Source organism: Giraffa tippelskirchi, chromosome 6 (assembly GCF_054371585.1).
Source record: "Giraffa tippelskirchi isolate mGirTip1 chromosome 6, T2T-mGirTip1v1.2.pri, whole genome shotgun sequence".
In the NCBI taxonomy this organism is placed as follows: domain Eukaryota; kingdom Metazoa; phylum Chordata; class Mammalia; order Artiodactyla; family Giraffidae; genus Giraffa; species Giraffa tippelskirchi.
Genome location: NC_137280.1, coordinates 89,258,369 through 89,279,307, shown reverse-complemented (window position 1 = coordinate 89,279,307; position 20,939 = coordinate 89,258,369). Strand labels below are relative to the sequence as shown.

Genomic DNA, 20,939 nt, shown 5'->3' with positions numbered 1-20,939 from the left:
CACATACATCAGGAAATGACTACCACAATATGTCCAGTAAACATCCATTCGCTCATAGAATCAAGGCCCTTTCTAACTCTAGAACTCGAAGTCTCCATCTCACAGTGGACGATGGCCTGCAGTTCCAAACCAGAGCCTTACCAGTAGGCATAATCTGTATGACTAAAACATGCCTTTTATATATTGGAAAATTTCACATGAAATTGTCTGGACTTTCAGCTTCTTTTGAAAATTTGGCTGACCTAGCCACCCTAGGCCCTCACCCCGATGTGGCAGCCTTGGCTGCAGCCTTGGCAACGTGCAGGTGTCCTGGTCCCCATAGACCCTGCCTCCCTGGGAATGCGCCACACGTAGCAGTGAGGAGCATAGACTCGAAGCTGCCCCCTGCTCTACTATGTGGGCTGTGTGGCCTTGGGCAGGACAGCCACCTTCCCTTCAGCTGGCTTCTGTGCAGGGTTGTAGTGGGGATAGAATGTGTCTGTACCTGTGCATGCTCTATAGTTAGCTGTGCTTGGCCTCTGCTGACCTGAGTCTGTGACCCAGTGCCTGGGAGAGACCCCAGGATGCATTTTCAAGGACTCCTTCAATTTTGCCCCAAGGGTACCATCAGGCACTGTAGACCATAGAGGAGCTCCCCCACCACAACCACTGCCCCATCCGTCTGGCCATGAGGTGGGGCCAGAGCCTTTTGTGCAGGGTACTGCCAGGCAGCCCAGTCCCGGGGGTCCACCCTGGGTGTGTTTTGTGCCTAGCGGCTGCCAGAGCATTTATGGAAAGACAGCGCCCCCTGCTGGCATCCTGAGGGAAGCTGCTACCCACTGGAGGAGCCTCAGGTTGCTCCCCAGGGCGTCGTGCCCACTGGGCTATTGATCCTTTCCCCTGGGCTTGATACTGTGAGGGACAAAAGTCATGTGGTAACTACCCCTCCCCAGCCTTTCAGCCTGTGGGACCTTAGCTGAGGTATACAGATGGGAATTTCTGCTTTTAATCCAAAGAGACAGAAAGAAAATTCATCAAGAAGCTGGGCTTCCCCCACCCCACTCCCCAGACCCCTCTGGGGACAAAAGCTGTAGCCTGGCATCCTCCCCCCTGCTCCAGGACCCACACAAAAACCTAACAATTGGAAACATGGCCAGATCCCAGGTCTGTGCCCATGCCAGCGCCAGCCATGGGGGTCCCACCCGCTGGGCACTGTGCCCACGGGAAGGCCAGCTGGACTCTACCACTGGAGGCGGGTCTCTTGGGGGAATAGGATTCCCATAGAAGGGACCCTTGCAGGAGGTGTTGGTGTCCTTGACTCGGCCGGAGGTGGAACCCCTCTGGGGCTTTAGGAACCAACCTGGAGTCCCAGGACCAGGTCGGGGCAAGAAGGCACCAACCCCTGCTCATCTCAATATCACCTCTTTTTTTGTTTGTCCTATTTCAGTCCTGGTTCCTCTGATAAGATCGACAAAAGAAATGACAAAGTGAAAAGAAGAGGTTCCTCAAACGGGGGGAGAAGAAATTTTGAGACGTGGAAAAAAAAATCCCCCAGCCCAGCCCAGCCCCACCGAAAAGCAAAAATTAGACGTCGTCAGCCACTCAGCCCTTCTCTCCTCCAGCCCGGGGACCCCTGCAGGCCCCCAGAAGCAGCTCAGTTCTCAGAGAGCCTCAGAAGAGGTCTCGGTGGAGCTGTGCGCCAGCAGCCAAGCAGAAAGAAACATGCAAAACGGACTCTGTCAAGTAGAGGACAGAAAGAAAGGATGCAGAACTGCCTTCCTCCCCCCACATCCCGTCCTGGCCTTCTGGGGAAGGAGCACAATCCCCAAACAAAGCAACCAGCACAATTCTGAAGGGGCCTGTCCCCTACCCTCACCCTTCCCAGGGGAACCCTACCCTCGACCCCAGCCGGAGCTTCACTCGGGAGCTCAGAGGACCAGCTTGTAAAGATGATGGGGTGCAGACCCCAAGGGCTCTCCCCTGCAGACTCCACCCTCTCCCTCCCTCCTCCCTCCCTCCCTCCCTCCCCGCCTTTGCCTCCGGCTTCTTCGCCTGGACTGGGTGAGGCAGGGTAGCCTTGAGATCCCACCGCCCCTCCCTTGGGCTAGAAGTACTCCCCTACCCTGGCTCGGAAGGGGGCATCTCCTGGAGCTAGTTTCATGCTTCCAGAAAGGAGGGTGTTCTGCCACCCCACCCTGAGCTGCAGGGCCAGTTACCCAGGCCCCAAACCCCTCTGTACAGTCCATAGGAAAAAAATCGGAATGCTCTTCCAGACGGCCCCTCCCAGCCCGGGACAGGTGCCCTCTCCCCTCCCTCCCGAGGCAGGCCAGGAAGGTCATCGTCCTGACCGGCCACGAGGGGAGATGGGCCCCCAGGTCGCGCCCACACCCCAGCCCCGCATGCAGGTGCCCGTGCTCTGCCCCATCGGTCCCCACCCCTGCCCCTCACGCAGACAGCCCTGCCGCGGCGGGGCCGGAGAGTGGAGCAGAAAGGGGACCCCGGAGTTGAGCGAGAGTGAGGCGGCTGCCGCCGCTGCCGTCAGCTAAACCTCCACCTGCGCTAGGTAGGCGTCCTGCTCGCCGACTTTCAGTTCCTTTGGAGGGTGTTGGGTGTCGTCCTTTTTCAAAAAGTGTTTTGGAGCTTTCTCTGCCCTACCCCCCCCCTTTCCCCCACCACACCACCCCCATGGCCACTTCTCTCTGGATTTCAGCTGTAATGTCTTTACTCTTTATTTAGGGGTGGGGCACTCATTGTTTCAGTCTTTGCTGTTGCAATTGGGAACCCCTCCATTTGAGCAACTTGGGAACAATTTGAGAACACACGGCAAGAAGTAGCTCTCCCCCCCCCCTCTTCCCCACCGCAGCCCCCTCCTCCTCCAAGGGATGGTTGGGGGCATGTCCAGAGGGTCTTCAGAAGCCCCCCCCGGGAGGGATGGGAGCAAGAGCACGCCCAGCCCCCCTCCAGGGTGTGACTTGGCCCCGCTGGCCTGTCTTTCTGTGCCTTACTCCCTCCTCCCTGCATCTCCCTCCTCCGCCCCTTTCTGGAGTCCTTGTGCCTCTCTCTTTCTCTCTCCTTAACTGTATGAAAACACAAAGCACAGGTCAGGATCCTCTGAAAGTCAAGCAACCCAACATTGCACCACATAGGGGTGGGTTTTGGGCTTTATTTATTGTGAATCTAGTTTGTGAGGCTGTGGCCCCAAGCGGAGGGAGGGAAGGAGGGGAGGGCCTTCACCTGGGGCCAAAGGGGCCAGCGAGCGGTCGCCTCCTCCCCAGCTGGAATCAAGGAGGTGGCTGGGCCCAGGGGTGGCTTTTGTTGGAAGTCAAGCGAATCCCCTCCCCCATCCGCGTGCAGCCCTCTGGGAGGACCGGGTCTGAGAAGCAGGGGACGGGGGAACCCGCGGGAGCCTGGGGGTCGTGGGGAGTAGGGCGGGGGTTGGTGGGGGGCCGGGTGGGCCGGGCGTGACGCGCGGTCAAAGTGCAATGATTTTTCAGTTTGGTTGGCTAAACAGGGTCAGAGCCGAGAGGGGAGCAGAAGGGACCCCGTCCCCCTGCCCGGCCGCACGCACCCCTTCCCTCGAAGACAATCGGGGCGGCGGGCGCGGTGGGCCCTCGGGGACAGGGGTCTGCGGGGCGCCCGCCCAGGCGAGGTCGGAAGCTGCAGGCCAGCTAGGCCGGGGCGGGAGCGCGCCCTGTAGGGCTGCCCGGGTGGGCACGGGGTTGGGGGGCCGCTCCTTTCCTAAGTGTCGTTGTGAGGGGCAGACGAGGGCGACAGGAGATGTGGGGACGTGTTAGAAAAAAAAACCCACAAAAATATATATGGGGGAAATGAACTTTTTTTTTTTCATTGAACCAAGTGCAATGCATCAGAGAGTTTTCCTATCTTTGTATGTTAAGAGATTAAGAAAAAAAATTCTATTTTTGTTGTAATGTCCTCGCGGCTCTGGGGACGCTAAAAGAACCGGGCCTGCCCCGCCCTGCGCGGGGATAACGAAAGCTGAGTGTTTTCCTTTTTTTTTTTTTTTGTTCGTTTTCAGTTTTTTTTTTTTTTAAGTCGTTTTCCTGCGTTGACGAGGATGATCTGGGGTTTTTATTTGCTTCGTCGTTCGTTCTCGGTTTCGGTGGGAGGGCTGAAGGAAACGTTCACATTTTAGAATTAAAAAAAAAAAAAACCTCGACATTAAAAAGCAACACAAGATCAAAAAGGAAAAGGACGAGAGAAAATTATTTTAAAGATAATTCAACATAAAAACCCTGGTGCTTCTTACATTATAAAGTACGTTTTAAAAAACCCACAAACTATTATACATAAGTTTATGAATCAATTAAATATCCTGCACTTGTTAGGAACACGCATATCCCTTCTTTGTTGAGTTTAACGGAACGGGACAGCGGCGTGCGCCCGGCGGCGGGCTGCTCTGGCCGCGGGTCTCCCCGGGCGTCCCTTCCCTGGGGCCCAGCGCCCCCTCCTCGCCCGATCCACGGTCCGGGCCCGGGGGCGCGGCGGCGGGTCCCCAGCCCCTCCCCCGCAGAGGTCAATGCCAACGAACAAAGGTCCCCTCCCTCCCTCAGAGGTCCCCAAAGCGTCCTTCTTTGAGCCAGACGCCAACTTGACCCTCACCAGCATTATCAGGAGCGCGCTCGGCAAGTTGGTAGTTTCTTCCCCACCCCACCCTACCCCTGCCCCCGGCGCCCGCGACTCGACATCACTCCTCCCACCCCCGCCCCCAACCACCGTCACCCTCCGGGGAGCACGGGGAAGGCTCGACGCTCCAGGATAGGACCAGCCAAGCTGACAGGTCGATTTGCCCAGGCCCGCGCACGCACGCACGCACGCACACGGCCCCGCACACAGCCCCATCCTACCCACCCTGCAACCAACCCCCGTCGACTGCCTTACACACCCGCCCCCGCGCTGGCCGGCCGACCTAGTGCCTTGTTCTCACCCCCGTGCTGGCGGAGCGGACGCCGCGCTCTGGGTCCCAGAGGGGCCGGGTGGCTCAGACGACCCACCACCTCCCCACCCCGACCGTGCTGAATGGACCCTCCCCCACACACGAGAGAAAATAAAGGAGCAATAAAGTCACGAGAATTTTCGTCCCCCAATCGAGAGCCCGAGGGGCACCCCAGCCCCGCCTCTGCTCCCCCCACCCACCCTTGGGGCGCCCCCCGTCCCCCCGCCAGCCAGCCTGGGCCAGCCCCGCTTCGGCCCGGGAGATCCGTGCGCCCGACCAGCACCAGCATCGCGGACCGCAAAGGCCGCCCGTCCCGTCAAACAAGTTTCTTCTTAGGCTAAGAAACGCAGTATATACGAGTATCTCTATATATAGTACTAATGGATTTGGTGTGCTTCCCCCTTAGCGTCCCCGCCCCTCCGCTCCTCTTCCTTCAGCCTGGTCTCCCCCTCTCTCTGCCCTCCACCCCCGTCTCTGCACTGAGATACATAAGAAACAAGGGTAGTTTACTGTCTGTTTTGTTTTCTGGGTTTTCAGTGTCCTAGCGGAATGCAAGTAGGCAGCCAGCCCGTACGTTCCCTCTCCGCCCCGCCCCACCCCACCCCACCCCGCCCCCGTCACTGCGCTTCTGTTATACCATCTTTGCCTGACTCTCTCCGGCTTCTCCATTGAATGGCTAATGTGTATGTGAAATAAAGAAATAAAGAAAAACAAAAGCAAGAGCGCCCGAGCCTTCGCTAACGCAGTCGTGCGGGACAGGTTCGGGATCGGTGGGATGGGGTCGCCGCGTGGATTCCGCGCCTCACAGCCTCGAGCCAGGCCAGCCACCGCCGCCGTCGAGGAGTGCGGATCTCTCAGTCGCCGGGAGGGGGCGCCAGTGAGAAAGGAGCATGTTCTCAGGTCCCTTCTCAACTCCCTCGGTGACCCCAGCTCGGAAAAATTAAGCACCCTTTGGGTCCAATGGCCGCTCTGATGTGTTGGTTCCCGGACCTCACCCCGCGGAAGGAGTACGCGGACAAGGCCACTTCCAGCGGGCCGTGGGCGACAAAAGGGTCTTCAAGCCCCTGGGGGCGACGGTCGCCCTTCGGGACCGCAGGGCCCTTTCCCCTGTAGGGGACTCCTCCCTGGTCCTTCTTCGGGGGAATTCGGTCCAGATCAGGCCCTACGAGCACGTCGTCCTCCCCTTCCTAGATGGCCCTGGGCTGACTTCCCAGTGCCCTTCGGCTCAGAGACGACACCGTGGAGGTCATCGCACCTCTGGGCTCACAGCCGCTTGTTCTGTCTTGATGGGTCGGCCCGTACCGCCGCGGCTGCTGTCGGGGCCGCCGGAAGGCGCGGGCTGGGGTCGCGCCACTACCTCGGCCCTGCGACACGGCCCGCGACGGGCGCCGCCGTCGTCCAGGCCTCGGTGCGCCGGCCGCTTGCGGGGCCCCGGAGGGGCGGAGCCTGCGGCCAGAGCCGCTGCCTGGTCGCGCAGCAGCCGCACCAGGAAGCCAATGTATTTCATGGCCAGGCGGAGCACCTCGTTCTTGCTCAGCTTCCGGTCGGGCGGGTGCGTTGGCAGCAGCTTCCTGAGCTCAGCGAAAGCGCCGTTCACGTTCTGCTGCCGCCAGCGCTCCCGACTGTTGGTGAACACGCGACGGGCCACCTTCTGGGGCTGATGCCCTGAGGACAGGAGTGGCAGGATTGGCGCCATGGCCCAAGAGAGGCAGGCACCCCCACCTACCCTTACTTGAGGCTCCCAACACCCTCTTGGGGGACTTCAACACTGGCAGTGGACTGAGGCTTTCTCCATCCAAGGGATTCACGTGTAGGATCCACGTGTAGCTCAGTTAGCACCTCCCGCACCCCCCACCCCCAAGCTGCCTGGTGGTGGTGGTTTAGTTGCTCAGTCATGTCCGACTCTTGCCACCCCATTGACTGTAGCCCGCCAGGGTCCTCTGTCCATAGGATTCTTTAGGCAAGAATACTGGAGTGGATTGCCATTTCCTTCTCCAGGGGATCTTCCCGACAGAGGGATCAAACCTGGATTTCCTGCATTGCAGACAGATTCTTTACCAGCTGAGCTAGGAGGGAAGCCCCCAAGCTGCCTAGACAAGGACTATCACAGGCCCAAGTTGCAGATAACGGAAGCCTCCTGTACCTCTGTCCACTCCTTTATGTCAATGGCTGCAGTTCCCTAGGGAATGTGGCTGGAGAGCTGTCCTTGTGATTCTTATTCTGTGTGGTCCCTCTGTGAGGTTGGGTGTGCTCGTGAGTCTGAGAGTTTCTTTCATCGTGACTAGTCCTATTCTTTCTCAGGTGGTCGTGTGAACTCCTGTATATCCACATGGCTGTGGTGTGTGATCACTGCCATGTGGTTGTGTGGCTAATTCCTGTGAGGCCATGGACCTCAGTGGCTGTGGTTGTGTATCTGCCTCTTGTGTGGTTGTGGTCCTGTGGCTGTCTCTTGAGTGGATGTTGCCCTGTGGCTGTTTCCTGTGTGGCTGTGCATGCCAGTGGAGCCCCCATGCTGTGCTGTTTTGCCATGAATCGTTGTGGCTTGTTGGGTGATGGGGGTTGTGTAGAACTGGCCATGGGTCTGTGGTTTTGCTACATGGGTGTAACCTGAGTACCGAGCCCCTGTGTGTGTCTGTGTGCAGTGGCATCACTTTTCCCAGTGTTTTCCCAGTGGAAGGTTATAGGGCAGACGTGGGCCCCCGGAGAGAGGGTTGGGCAGACATAAGCCCATACTCACCCTCAGCAAGCTCCAGCTCACAGTGGCTTGGTCTCCGCTTTAGCCGGCTGCTAGGGAAGATGCTGAAAGGTCCTGCTGGCCCAATGTAGAGGCTGTAAGGGGTCGTGGGTCACTAATGCCTTGTGGGTAAGGACCTGCCCCTGGATTCCCCCCAGGCCCCGGTCCCCCACTGACCTGTTGAGGAACGGGTGAGGGTGGTAATGCAGGGCCAAGGCAGGTGGGGCGGTTCCCAGGGTAGAGAGTTGCAGCAGTGGGGGACGGAGGGTGCTGAGTTCTGTGGTGGCCATGGCTGCCCCTGGGGGCCTGGTGTGGCCCAGGCTGATCACTGGCACGCCAGGGGGCAGCCTGGGTGGCGAGGAGGAGCCTCCGTGGCCCACCTCCTCCACCTTTGGGGGCCCAGGCGAGCCAGGCTTTGGGGGCAGGGCAGGCACCGGGCTGGGAGCACACACCATCTTGGCCTTCTCGGTCATGGTGGGGCCCACCTCCGCCTGGGCCTCTGGCGGGCACATGGACCCCGAGGGGGTGCTCACCTGTGGGAGGAATGAAGCCAGTGGGGAGGGAGGAGGCAGATGACACCCCCTACTCTTAGCCCAACAGAGCAAGCCCTCACCTGGAGGGAGACTGGGGTGGGGGGGGATGGCAGTTCAACGGGCAAAGGCAGATGGGAAGTGGGCCCAGAAACTCCCAGGACATGGGAGAGGCTTCAACACAAGGACAGGGAGTGCCCACTGAGGTCCAGGGCAGCACTGAGCTCAGCAGTGATGCTTCTCAGCTGTCTGCGACCCATGAGGACTTAGTTGTGGAGCCCCTGAGCAAATTTCCCTTCTTCCAGAACCCACTCTGGCCTGGAGCCTGGAGGGAAGGGCAAGGCAGGGAACCCATAACAGACCCTTTGACCACAGGATGCCCCCGTAACCCTCAGATCCAAAACCCTTCATTGACACCATGGACCTTGCAAACTCTCCATGGCTGACTGACCTTCACTTACCACTGCCCCCAGGCTGACCATGGGGCCCTCAGCTATAACCCTGAGGCTCTTCTCATTGTCTCCATGTCAGACCCTGAAAGTCCTCCATAATCACTCCAGTGACCCCCTCCCCCCAAATCTCCCCCTTACAAGCCCCATGACTCCACTGCTGACACTATGACTCCGGATGCTAACCCTACTCCCCAGCACACAGTCATGCACAAGTCCTCTCTCTGGCTCTGGCATCCTCCCACCCACCCTACCCACAATCAGTAACCACCCCTTTGCACCCTGCTTCCACATCCCTGCTCACTCCTGGCCTCACGGTCTGGTGTGTCCCAGCAACATCAGGGATTCCTAGCCCCCCTGCCCTGTCTTCCCTAGCTAGACCCTGGGGAAGCTGCTCGGCCTCTTACTTAGTGGGCCCACCAGATGAATGAAGGCAGGAAAGAATGAATGAATGCAGGTGGGTCTGGGATCCGCCCTTTTCAGGCCCACTCCACTCTTACCCCGGCACTGCTCTGGCTGCCTGCGGATGGCCCTGACTCTGTCCTCCAGGGCTAGGATGCAGTTCCAGGTTCAGGCGAGACACCAGCCCCCTGCTCCAGCCTCTGTGCTCCGTGGCCCAGGTAGTCGGTCGCCCAGTCCGGGCTGTGGCGTCGGGCCGCCCCTCTTCCTTGGCTCCCAAGGGCCACCGCGGCAGAAGCAGCAGCGGCAACAGGGCAGATCCCTCCAGGGAAAGTGAGCAGCTCCAGGCCGCCCACCCTCTCCCCGCCCCTGGCGGCCCGGTTTCCTCCCTCTCACCCCTGGCAGAGCGGCCGGAGGATGCTGGGCCAGTGCAGATAAGGGCCTGGCTGCCTGGCCGCGCCTGATAAGGAGCCGGGCTGACCCCGGAGGAAACCCGGCGGGCGGGGATCCCCCAAGCGCGGGCCTCCAGGCCCCGCCCCCCGCCGGCGCAGGCAAGACTGCCTGTCACCCTCAAGGTCTCACCTTCTGTCCCTCAGGCACTGCAGGATCCCTGCTCCAGCACACACCCTTGGGAGTGAGGTGCCTGGTTGCATGCAGAGGGGAAACTGAGGCAGAAATGCAGCAGTCCCTATGTTACTTGGGTCTGTCCTCCAGCTTTGAATACCCCTTGTCCCGTGCTGATGGGGGTGGAGAGTCCTTTCCGGCCCTGCTGGGGCCTCGTGACCCGGGGGCCCCCTTCTTCTCCTCAGCCTGCCCGGTTCCTCTTTCTACAGGAGTGCCTCCTCAGTTTTCTGCCAACCCCACCCTGGAGTGGGGCACCGACTGCAGAGCAGTGTTGACAGTCTGGCCCTGGGTGTCCAGCCTGGGCCAGTGTCTTGGGCCCCTGGTGCACCCTCCACACCGCCATGCCAGGTCCAGGAGGGTGAGAGAAAAATACCACAGCTGGGGGAGGTGCAGCCAGTGCCAGTGGCCGAAACTTCTAGTAGGTGCACCCACCAGGTCCCCACCATCCGGGGCCTCTCCCCACAGGATCACATGGCCCCAGCTCAGAGGTCCCTGGCCTTTGTCCCACAGTGTGGGCCACTTCAGGGTGGACAGTGATAAAGAAGCATTGGGTTAATATCTTGGAATGGTGATAAAGCTCAAGGTCCTGCTGGAGCTCATGCAGGGAGTGGAGCTTGGTACAACTAGGTAAGCAGAGACGACCCTGTTCCCATCCCTGACATGCTTCCACCTGGGTCAGTCATGCTTTCCCCAGTGTGACTGCAGGAGTGCCCAGGCAGGCCCCTGCCAATGCAGGAGACACAGGTTCAATCTCTGGGTCAGGAAGATCCTTTGGAGAAGGAAACAGCAACCCACTCCAGTATTCTTGCCTGGGAAATCCCATGGACAGAGGAGCCTGGCAGGCTGCAGTCCATGGGGTGGCAAAGAGTTAGACACGACTGAGTCACTAAGCATGCTAACACTCGGGAATCAAGTGAAACCCAGAACCCCACAAACAGCCATCCTACTGTCCAGGGAAGCAAGAGTACAGTTCTGAATGTTTGAGTTAACTCTGGGATGCCTACTAGATGGGCTCTGCAATTAGGTTTAGGTTCATTGTACAGATGATATGATGCCAGTAAGGGGGTGCCTGCACAGACCCACAGCTACCACGTGGCAGGGTGGGGATTCTGCCCCAGTCTCTCGTTAATGCTGCCACCCTCCCCGGCTCTGGCGGGGAAAGGGTTGCCACAGGCTGCCGGGTGCCTCAGTGTGCAAGCCCAAGGGGCCTTAGGGCAGGAAGCACCTGGTCTGGAGCGGATGCAGGAGGCGCCTGGTTCCGGTCCGGTTTCCGCCCCTGGGGCCCTCAGGGGCAGCTGGGCCAGAGAAACCAGGCGGCGAGGAAGAGACACTGGGGCGCGAGCCCATATGCGGGCGCAGTGCCTAGAGGACAGGTCTGAGTACTGGGGGCGCGCCCACGCTTGGAGGATGGGAAGAAGGGGAAGAGGGTAAAGGCCCCCACGGGCGTGAGCGCACGGCTGCCGCCCCGTGGCCACCTTAGGAATCGCAGGCGCCAGCAAATCGGTGGCTCAGCTGTAAAGAAGCCGCCTGCAGTGCAGGAGATGAGGGTCAGGAAGATCCCCTTGAGAAGGAAATGGCAACCCACTCCAGTATTCTTGCCTGGAGAATCCCATGGACAGAGGGGCCTGGTGGGCTACAGTCCAAGGGGTTGCAAAAGAGTTGGACCCGACTTACGGACTAAACAAACAAAAGCGCCTTGCAGGCAACCTTTAACTCCCCACCACCCTAATACAGACAGAACACTCCAGTCAGAAACACTGACAACACCTCATCAGGCAGGGACCAACATACCAGATGCACAGAGCTCACCAAGGGGGTTAAAACAGATGGACAGAGGGACTTCCCTGGTGGTCCAGTGGCTAAGGCTCTGCGCTCCCATCCAGGGGGCCCCAGTTTGAGACCCCTGGCCAAGGAACTAGATCTTGCATGCCGAAACTAAAGACCCCATGTGCCGCAACTAAGACCTAGTGCAGCCAAATAAATAAATAAAATATTTAAACTAAATAAAATCAATAAAACAGATGGCCAGAGAAACAGACCTCAGACAAGGAGCTAAAGAGATGAACAGAGCCCCGTAGGTAGATGGTCAGAGAAACCACAGGCAGCCTCCCCATTCAGACAAATGACAGTTGGGGGAAAGTGAAAAAGTCTTTATTAGCTCACTCTATGCCTGGACCAGTAGCAGCCCCAGGCTCAACAGGGTTCTGACTGGGGGCCTCTGGACAGTCAGTGGGGGTGGCTTCAGCAGTGGCCTTGGGTGAGGGGGTGCTATGTGAGTAGCAGCACTGGTCCCCCTGTTGACAGGTGCCCTGGTAGGAATACAATGGGTGTGAATGAACCCCGTTCTGGAGCTCAGCAGCCTCCACTGGGTTCCTTCCCTGGACAGGGAGCTCACTCCCACCCACTTGCGTGGTCCCACCTCCCCGAGCCCTGCCGGCCCATTGGCCCAGTCCTGTGGCTGGGAGGAGAACCCATGGGTGCTTCAGTTGGGGGGTGGGGGCACCTCACCTCCTTGAACCTCTTGCAGGGAAATGTCTTGAGCCAGGCAGCCCTCTCAGCTGGGTCCTCCACTGGCTCCTTTCGCTTATTTTGAAGCAGCCTACGTCTCTCTTCCACAGATTCTCCTGCTGCCTTGCCTCTGTGTAGGAAGATGGGGGGGGCTCCATCGGCCTTTGTGCCCACTCCCCCCAGCTAAGCCCCACCTTCATTCACCCCACTCTCGCTCACCCTGGCCGGGCACGGGGCCGGGGACCCCAGTTGGCCTCAGGGTTGGCCTGGAAGCGCTTGAGTCCTCGCTGGCGGGAGCTGGGGTTGGCATCGTCCCGGATGGTGAAGTTGGCCTGCAGCCTAGGGAAATGGGAGTGGGGGCTGAAAGGCATCTGCCAGACGGCTAGGCACACACCACCTAGGCTGCCTGCCCACCTCAGTGCAGCTCGAGGCACCTTGGGAAAAGTGTGTCTGCAGGCGTAGGGCTTCTATCATTTATTAAATAAACATTTATCGAGTGCCTACAGTGGGCCTCAAATCTGCTGCCAGTAAAGCTGACATTCTAATGCCTAAGACAGATGAGCAAAGAGGCAAGTCAGAAATCAGACAACTGGGGTTCCTTGGTGCTCCAGGGGTTAAGAATTCGCCTGCCAACGCAGGGGACACGGGTTCAATCCCTGGTTCTGGGAAGATCCCACATGCCGTGAAGCAACTAAGCCCGTATGCTACAAACTACTAAGCCCACATGTTGCAACCACTGAAGCCTGTGCTCCTAGAGCCACAACAGGAAAGGCCACCACAATAAGAAGCCCGAGCATCTCAACTAGAGAGTAGCCCCACTCACTCCAACTAGAAAATGTCCGTACACAGCAATGAAGACCCCACACAGCAAAAAATGATAAAGAAACTAGCAAATTATATCGTGTGAGGACATAAGATAAGGGTTTGGGGGGAAAGACAGCAGGGCAGAGCAATGGGGAGTCTGGGAAGGAGTGCGGTGAGAAGAGGGCAGCAGGGACACAGGCAGAAAGTTTGGCAAGAGCCGTGGGGGGCCTAAGGACAGCACTCCAGGCAGAAGGAACAGCCATGCAGAGGCTATGCCTGCCAAGTTTGAACGAGGAGGCCAGTGTGGAGGAGCAGGGGTAGGGGAGCCAAATGAGAGCAGGGAAGTGATGGGAAGACAGTACAGGGCCTGCAGACAGAACCGTGTTTCCACTGAGTCAGGTGGGAGCCACAGAGGGTTCTGAGAGGAGGGCCAGGATCTGACTTGTGCTCACAGGTGCCCTCTGGCTGCAGTCTGAGGAACAGCTCATGAGAGGGAGGAGCTGGGGGACCAGGGGGAAGGGGACTGCATTGGTCCAGATGAGCAGAACTGGGGCCAGAAGAGGGAGAGGACAGAAGGGGATGGAGAGAGTGGATAGACTCCAGATCTCACTTGAAAAATGAGCATGTGTCTATGAGGGGAAGTGTCGGGGCCATCTACTCCCTGTGCCTGTAGGCAGCCATAACCATGCCCGTACCTGGGCTCCACGCTGAGAATGCGGAAGGCTGGGCTGGTCTCTGACAGGCGCTCCCGTTTCACTGGACACTCCTTCTCCTGGGAGGCAAAGGTCAGAGGTCAGGGCACTGGCACCAACCATCCCCTGCCTCTCTGATCCCACCTGGTCAGGCCTGGTCTCACCCAGCACCGCATGATGTCCCAGAGGGCCGAGGAGGGGGCGTCCGTCTTCACAGCATTCTTACAGGCGTGGGAGAGGGAGACCCGGAAGCCAGCGTGGAGGAGGGCTGACCTGGGGACCAGGAGGGATGGTGAGGGGGAGGGCTGGACCCTGAAGTCAGTGCTGACCCATGTGTGGAGGTGTGAGCCTAGTTTCATGGACTCGCATGGCTGTTTATCTACCAGTGACTACACTGCCTGCATGATGCCGGCCATCCTAACAGTAAGATCCTAACATCCCCCCTGGCCAGAGCTCATGGCTTCTAAGAACTGTTCTAAGCCCTCGTGCATGAGAAGCCCTAGACCTGCGTTATGTTTGATCTCTACAGGGAACTCTGACCCAAGAGGGGCCCGACTAGCCCAAGGGCACCCAGGGGGTCAGGCACAGGCTCCAGCCCAGGCCCAGCCTCACCGCAGCTGCAGGAGGCTGGGCGTGTTGCAGTGGATGGTGCTGCTCAGCTGGTCCAGCGTGTAGTAGAGAGGCACGTCCGGGAGCTCCTGTAACAGGGGCATGGGATAGGTGTGGGGCCCATCAAGGATGGATGGCTGCCCCCTTCTAGTCACAGCCCCTGTCTCCACCTCAGTGATGACACTTAGGACTCCTCGGATCCGCTCTGTGGTGTGGAAGCGGCCAGGGTTGGCGCTCACAGCCTCGAGGACGCGGCTCACGAATTCCAGGTCATGGAGGGGCTCTGCCCACATGGGGCCACCAAGCTGAGAACACACAGGGACCAGTTGAGCAGGGACCAAGAATGCCAGGACCTCCGCCTTCAAATGCTGCCCCCCTGACCTGCCTCACCCCACCTGGTGTCGCTGCCCACAGTGCTCGCACTCAGGGGCCACGGGGGGACCGCAGGCTGCAGAGAACTTGAGCCTGCTCAAAGAGGGGTAAGGTTGGGGGTGGTGGCAACCTTGGCCAGGTTGTCCCCTTCACCTTCCTCCGAGTTCACCCTTACTCACCGGCCACCGGAGGCTGCTGATGCTTTGCCAAGGCGCTGAAGGTGGAAGGCTCCGCAGCCCACGCACTGGAACACCAGTGCCTGCTTGCTGTTGGGACAAGGGCAGCCGCTAGTTCCTAGCATCCCAGCTCCTCCCTCAGACTGACTGAGTTCCCTTTGGGACCCCTCCCATTTCCCCAAGGCAGGACCATGCCCCCCCGCCACCAACCCTGGGAAAGACCCTCTTGCCTCTTTCCATCCATCACCCCTCTTTGCCCCAGACTACCTGGCTGAGGCCTTGACCTTGGCCTGGCCAGTGAAGACACGAACAAAAACCCGTACGTAGAAGTCAGCGCTGATGCTGAGCAGCGGCACCACAAAGCGCTGGTAGCAGTTGGCGCGGAGATCCAGGCTGTGCAGGACAGTCCTCAGAGCCTGGTGTGGGGGATGGGTGCCAGCCATCAGCCCTGCCCCTACTGCCACCTCCCCTACACGGAGCCACACCAGGGGCTCACAGGTAGAGGCAGCGCCGGCTCATAGGGTTCTGAGCCCAGCACTGAGTGACCCTTGGCAAGGGAGAGCTTCAGCTTCCCCATCTGTAAAATCACACCAGTCGGTCTCTTTCTGGCCTTACTGGGGACACTAAACGATTAAGGAAAGAAAGCATGCATGCGTGCTCAGTTGCTTCAGTCATTGTTGACTCTTTGTGACCCTATGGACTAGCCCACAAGGCTCCTCTGTCCATGGGATTCTCCAGGCAAGAATACTAGAGTAGGTTGCCATGCTTTTCTCCAGGGGATCTTTCGGACCCAGGGATCAAACCCAAGTCTCCTGTGGCTCCAGCATTACAGGTGGATTCTTTACCACTGAGTCACCAGGGAAGCCCAAGGAAAGAAAGCACAGACCCGTTAACCAAATGGCTTCCAGTTAACATTGCATGTGTGCCCCATGCTGGGTGATGTGGCCCAAGGCTGCAGTGAGGCTCTGACACAGCAAGGAGGTAGCACTTCCCAGGTTGACCTGACAGCAGGGCTCCTAAAGACCAAGGACAAGAGCCCTCCTTTTCCAGCCCCCTGACATAGCCATAGCCAGCCTTGCCTTCTTGAATCTCCACAGCAACTCCATGGGATCTGGGCCAACATCACACCCATTTCACAGATGCAAAAATGCAGGCCCAGAAAAGGTGAAATCACTGTCCAAAGCCACCAGCAAAACTAGGACCTGAACTCAGAGCCAAACACAAAACTGGAAAAACTGCCTTTAAAAAAGAACACTAGACCACTGGAGTTCCCCAGTGGTCTAACGTTAAAATTTAGGGCTTTCACTGCCGTGGTCCAAGTTTCAATCCCTGGTTGGGAAAACAAGATCCTGCAAGCCACAAGACGTGGCCAAAAAAAAAACAACAATCTGCAGTTGTTGAAATAGAGAATACTAGAAAGAATCATGTGGAACTTCCCTGGTGGTCCAGTCGCTAAGACTCCACACTCCCAATGCAGGGGGACCAGGTTCGATCCCTGGTCAAGGAACTAGATCCCACGTGCCGAAACTAAGACCAGTGCAGCCAAATAAATAAACAAATATTTTTAAAAAAAGAAGGAGAAAAAGAAGAATGTAATCACCCACTCTTATCCTAGGCAAAACTACTCCCCCATCACCCCCCCCAACCAAAGGACCATTTTGCAGCCATGCTCTCAGGAATTATGCTGGTTAAAAAACATGCGTGTCAGGACTTCCCTAGTGGTCCAGTGGCTAAGACTCCACGTTCCCAGTGCAGGGGGCCTGGGTTCAATCCCTGGTGGGGCAACTAGAGCCCACATGCAGCAACTAAGAGTTTGCATGCCTCAACTAAGCAACTAAGACCTGGCACAGCTAAATACATAAATAAAAATAATTTTTAAAGAAGATAATAATAAAAGAGATAACATGCTTTTCGGGATTCCCAGGTGGCTCAGTGGTAAAGAATCCAACTGTCGTGGCAAGAGACACGGATTCCATCCCCGATTCAGGAAGATCCCACATGCCTTGGAGCAAATAAACCTGTGCGTCACAACTACCGAGCCTGTGCTCTAGAGCCTGGGAGCTACAACTACTGAGCCCACGAGCTCTAGAGCCCATGCTCCGCAGTAAGAGAAGCCGGTGCACCACAACTAGGGAGTAGCTGCCCGCTTGCTGCAATTAGAGAAAAGCCCAGGCAGCAATGAAACCCCGACACAGCCAAAAATAAATAAACTTCATAAAAAAAAAAAAAAAAGAACACGTTTGTGGTCAACATCTGGGGATGGATCTGGTTCTGGCTGCCTGGAGGAAGCTGAGCAGGTCTGGGGGGCGGCGAGGGAAGCCAGGAGGCCTCTCACCATCTCGTGGCAGGCCCGGCTCTTGAGGGCCATGGCCCCGTACTTGCTGTAGCAGGTCTCCCCGCTGTTCCCCGCCAGCACCGCCATGTCTGTGCAGGTCACGCACAGCAGCCCTGTGGGGAAGGACGGAGCAGTGAAGACTCGGTAACGCCCGGAGTCCTACTCTGTATGGACCCCCGCACCAGGCTGGCCTCACCTCCTTCACTCACAGCCTGCACAGCGGCGTCCAGGAAAGAGGCGGGGCTGCCGTAAGGGTCAAGGTCGATGACGTCAAACCGCTCCGAAGCCTTCTGGTGCTGGTACATCAGCATCCTGGGAGCAAGGGGGCAGATCCTCAGCCCCCTGCCCCAGGGACCTCTCCACAGGCTCACTCACGCAATGTGATGGTTTGGGCCTGGACTTGGGGGCCAGCTGCCCAGGTTCAGATCCTGGCTCAGCCACTTGCTAACTGTATTAACTTTTCCTCCTTGGATCTGTATCTGTCTACTCATCTAACAATAGCAATAATAATAGCCAATACTGAGACTTCCCTGGTGGTCCAGTGGTTTGGACTCCATGCTTTCACTGCAGGGGCCATGGGTTTGATCCCTGGTCAGGGAACTAAGATCCCACCTGCCCTTTGGTGTGGCCAAAAAAAAAAACTAGTCAATACTGATGTAGCACATATATGTGTGTGTGCATGCTCAGTTGTATCCGACTCCTGGTGACGCTATGGACTGTAGCCCACCAGGCTCCTCTGTCCATGGGATTCTCCAGGCAAGAATACTGGAGTGGGTTGCCATTTCCTCCTCCAGAGGATCTTCCCAACCCAGGGATAGCACCTGGGTCTCCTGCATTGGCAGGCAGATTCTTTACCCCTGAGCCACCTGGGAACCCCATAGCACATATATAACTGACACCATTTCAGGCAGTTTATAGATGTATTAATTCAACAATCTTCCACAGATTTGAAACTATTGTTGTTCTCTGCAGGTGAGAAAATGCAAATGCTACTGACCAAGTTATTTGTAACGGCAACCCTCCCTCCCTTCCTCCATCCTTTATACCGTGTATTTCCCCGCTGCCTCCAGCACTTCTCACCACTACACAGTTTACTTATTTGTCATCATCTGTGTTTCCTATTAGATTCTAATATGGTCAGAAAAGCATGTGGGATCTTAGTTCCCCAACCAAGGATGGAACCTGAGCCCCTGCAGTGGAAGCAAAGAGTCTTAACCACTGGATGGCCAGGGAAGTCCCCAGCAAATATTTTTAATTCATTTATATTCTGGAAAGGGTCAGGTAGTAAATATTTTAGGCTTTGTGAGCCACATATGGTCCGTCACATATTCTTCTTTTTCTAAACCTTTAAAAATGTAAAAGACATTCTTAGATAGCAGGCCATTAAGACAAAAAAAAAAAAACACACGAAAAAAAACAGGCTGTGGGCCTGGCAGGATGTAGTTTGCTGATCCCTGCGTTATCAGCTCCACAAGGTCAGGGGTTTTGTTTGTATTGTTTACCGATGCAGTCCTGACAGTAAGAATGGTGACAGGCACTGGATATACACTGGTTCACTTGATTGAATAAAAGTGCAAGAAGTTGGGACTTCCCTGGTGGTCCAGTGGCTAAGACTCCACGCTCACAAATGCAGGGGGCCCAGTTTCCATCCCTGATCAGGGAACTAGATTCCACATGCCGCAACTAAGAGTTCGCATGCCACAACGAAGATGGAGACTCCTGGGTGCCGAAACTAAGACCCAGTGCATCCAAACAAATAAATAAAAATAAATAAATATTTTTTAAAAGTTCAGGAAGTTAAGTCTGAAATGGAGTCCATAATGGTACTTATGTCCACCTGTAAGCACAAACTATACAAGTATAATCAATACACCAACCCCTATAAAACTACTGTCCTTGTTTTATAGATAAGGAAACAGGCTCAGAGAGGCTAGAGCCACTCTCTCAAGGTCACAGAGCAAGAATATGACAGAGCCAGGATGTGACCCCAGGCGACTTTGTTCCAGTGGCCAGCACTCTCTGCCCAGCACCTACCGGGCATCTGCCTGGCTGGGCTGTACCAGGTGGGCCACTTTGTTGAGCTGCACATTACGGCGCATAAGATCCACAGCTCGGGCAGAGGCGTCGTTGGCAACCACGGATCGGAGACCAGGCACCTCTCGAGCAAAGCGAATGGAACGTAAGCCGGAGGCCGCCAGGCCTTCCAGCACTCGCAGGCCTTCCTGTTGGAGTAAGCAGAGCCCCATTCACATCCACACTGCCATCCTCTGCTGGATCCCCCACCCCCCAAGGAGCCCCCGCCGCCCACCTCCTCTAGCCCTCCCCCTCCAGGAGCCTGCCTTCCTTTATCACCCAGTAGACTCCAGGGCTGCTGCCTCCTATGTTCAGGCCCCACCTCACAGATCTCCCCCACGGCGGCTGTTCGAGGCTGGTCTTCCACGGCCAGGTTTGCACCCTCTTTCAGTTCAGCCTTGTCTTCCTTTGGCTCTGACAAGTCCACGATCACCTTTTGCACATCCTTCTCACCTGGCACCTTGACTGCAGCCACCCAGAAGCACAAGTCAGGGTATATCAAAGCGCCCTCTGAGAAACCTCCCCCTACTCTTCAGTATGTGCTTCCCAGGTGGCTCAGCAGCAAAGAATCCACTTGCAATGCAGGAGATGCAAGGGATGAAGGTTCAATCCCTGGGTAGGGAAGATCCCCTGGAGGAGGAAATGGCAACCTACTCCAGTATTCTTGCCTGGGAAATCCCATGGACGGAGGAGCCTGGACAGTCCATGGGGTCGCAAAGAGTTGGACACAACTGAGCAATTGAGCATGCATGAACTCTTCAGTATACAGAAGATGCAGGGAAGAAAATCGTCCCTGGAGACAGGCTAAGGAGCTGAGCCCAGGACCTGCTATAAGGCTGGAGCCTTTCTGGAAGGTCAGGGACAGAAGGGGCGCGGCACCGAGAGAGCTCTGTGTGATACCCCTGCCCATCAGGAGCCTGGACTTTCACTCACTCTGGATTCCTTTGGCCGCAAGCTGAATACGAGCAAATTCCGTGATCACAGCGCATCTGCGGGAGACGGAAAGTCAGCTCACATCCCTCTATCCTCAGACCCACTGCCCTCTGCCAAGCTGACCCCGGACCCCTGCTCACGTCAGGTCCCGGTTGAACTCTTGCACTGGGTTGTAGAAAACTTCGTTGGCGCTGGGAAAGACGATCTTGGCGGCCCCCTCGGTGATCGTCGTCTCCTGAAACCCAGGTGGGCGCTCTTCTTCATCCGGCTCGGTGCCATTCTCCATGGCCGCTGGATCTGGCGGCCCTTGGAGCTGCCCCTCCATAAACCGGGCTCTACAGAGACTGAGGGCGGAGCGGAGAGTCGGGCTTAGCCACAGAATGATCCTCGCACGGGACATCCGCGGGCGCCTCTGCCCGCCAATCCTGGTTGGGAGGGTAGAGGAGGGAATAGCCAAAGCATCAGAAAGCTGCGTTCCCGGGCCGGGTGACCTACACAACTGTAAAGTAGGGACTAAAGAGACCCCGGGACCTCGGTAAACTGACACCATCCCCCATCTTTGGAGAATTGTCCCTGAGAAGCCGGCAGCTCTCGAGTGGGTCCACCCGTGGTCCGGATCCCTCCTCGCGTCTCCCAGGCCCTTCTCACCGTCTCTTGAGACACCGAAAATCGAACTGGTTTCGGTGCACGCTTCCCGGATTAGGACCTGGGCGCCGCCATGTTGGCACAGTGGGCGGGCAGATCATGTGACAGAATTCAATCAATCAG

At 57.3% G+C, this 20,939-nt stretch overlaps 3 protein-coding genes across 15 annotated transcripts in view; 1 reads left to right on the top strand and 2 right to left on the bottom strand.

The window, feature by feature from the left end:
• Nucleotides 1-5,653, top strand: part of NFIX (nuclear factor I X) — a 105,143-nt gene extending 99,490 nt beyond the window's left edge. For all 10 annotated transcript variants that reach the window (XM_081504435.1, XM_081504429.1, XM_081504436.1 and 7 more), the window contains one exon: nucleotides 1,427-5,653. Coding sequence is in view for 4 of the 10 variants with exons in the window: in XM_081504429.1 (XP_081360555.1) it covers nucleotides 1,427-1,441 (15 nt within the window). In the remaining 6 variants the exon portion in view is untranslated. The remainder of the gene's footprint in view (nucleotides 1-1,426) is intronic.
• LYL1 (LYL1 basic helix-loop-helix family member) lies at nucleotides 3,797-9,779 on the bottom strand. Of its 3 annotated transcripts, none has more exons than XM_081504460.1 (5): nucleotides 9,147-9,779; nucleotides 7,845-8,200; nucleotides 7,671-7,762; nucleotides 6,189-6,598; nucleotides 3,797-4,108 (listed from the first exon to the last, which is right to left on the bottom strand). In XM_081504460.1, exons 2-5 carry the CDS (start codon nucleotides 8,177-8,179, stop codon nucleotides 4,028-4,030), a joined length of 918 nt encoding a protein of 305 aa, XP_081360586.1. In that variant the 5' UTR covers nucleotides 8,180-8,200; nucleotides 9,147-9,779; the 3' UTR covers nucleotides 3,797-4,027. The 3 variants fall into 3 exon arrangements, with proteins under 3 accessions (XP_081360586.1, XP_081360588.1, XP_081360587.1); XM_081504462.1 differs by lacking the exon at nucleotides 3,797-4,108 and having other exon boundaries at nucleotides 5,436-6,598; nucleotides 9,147-9,367; nucleotides 9,628-9,779; XM_081504461.1 differs by lacking the exon at nucleotides 3,797-4,108 and having other exon boundaries at nucleotides 5,436-6,598; nucleotides 9,628-9,779.
• A 2,025-nt stretch (nucleotides 9,780-11,804) lies between these two features.
• Nucleotides 11,805-20,906, bottom strand: TRMT1 (tRNA methyltransferase 1). Of its 2 annotated transcripts, none has more exons than XM_081504419.1 (17): nucleotides 20,820-20,906; nucleotides 20,312-20,596; nucleotides 20,172-20,227; nucleotides 19,561-19,703; nucleotides 19,200-19,387; nucleotides 17,362-17,477; nucleotides 17,166-17,278; nucleotides 15,098-15,246; nucleotides 14,834-14,920; nucleotides 14,678-14,747; nucleotides 14,453-14,587; nucleotides 14,286-14,371; nucleotides 13,838-13,946; nucleotides 13,677-13,753; nucleotides 12,397-12,516; nucleotides 12,178-12,307; nucleotides 11,805-11,978 (listed from the first exon to the last, which is right to left on the bottom strand). In XM_081504419.1, exons 2-17 carry the CDS (start codon nucleotides 20,569-20,571, stop codon nucleotides 11,829-11,831), a joined length of 1,989 nt encoding a protein of 662 aa, XP_081360545.1. In that variant the 5' UTR covers nucleotides 20,572-20,596; nucleotides 20,820-20,906; the 3' UTR covers nucleotides 11,805-11,828. The 2 variants fall into 2 exon arrangements, with proteins under 2 accessions (XP_081360545.1, XP_081360546.1); XM_081504420.1 differs by having other exon boundaries at nucleotides 20,312-20,515.
• Nucleotides 20,907-20,939: the final 33 nt, after the last annotated feature.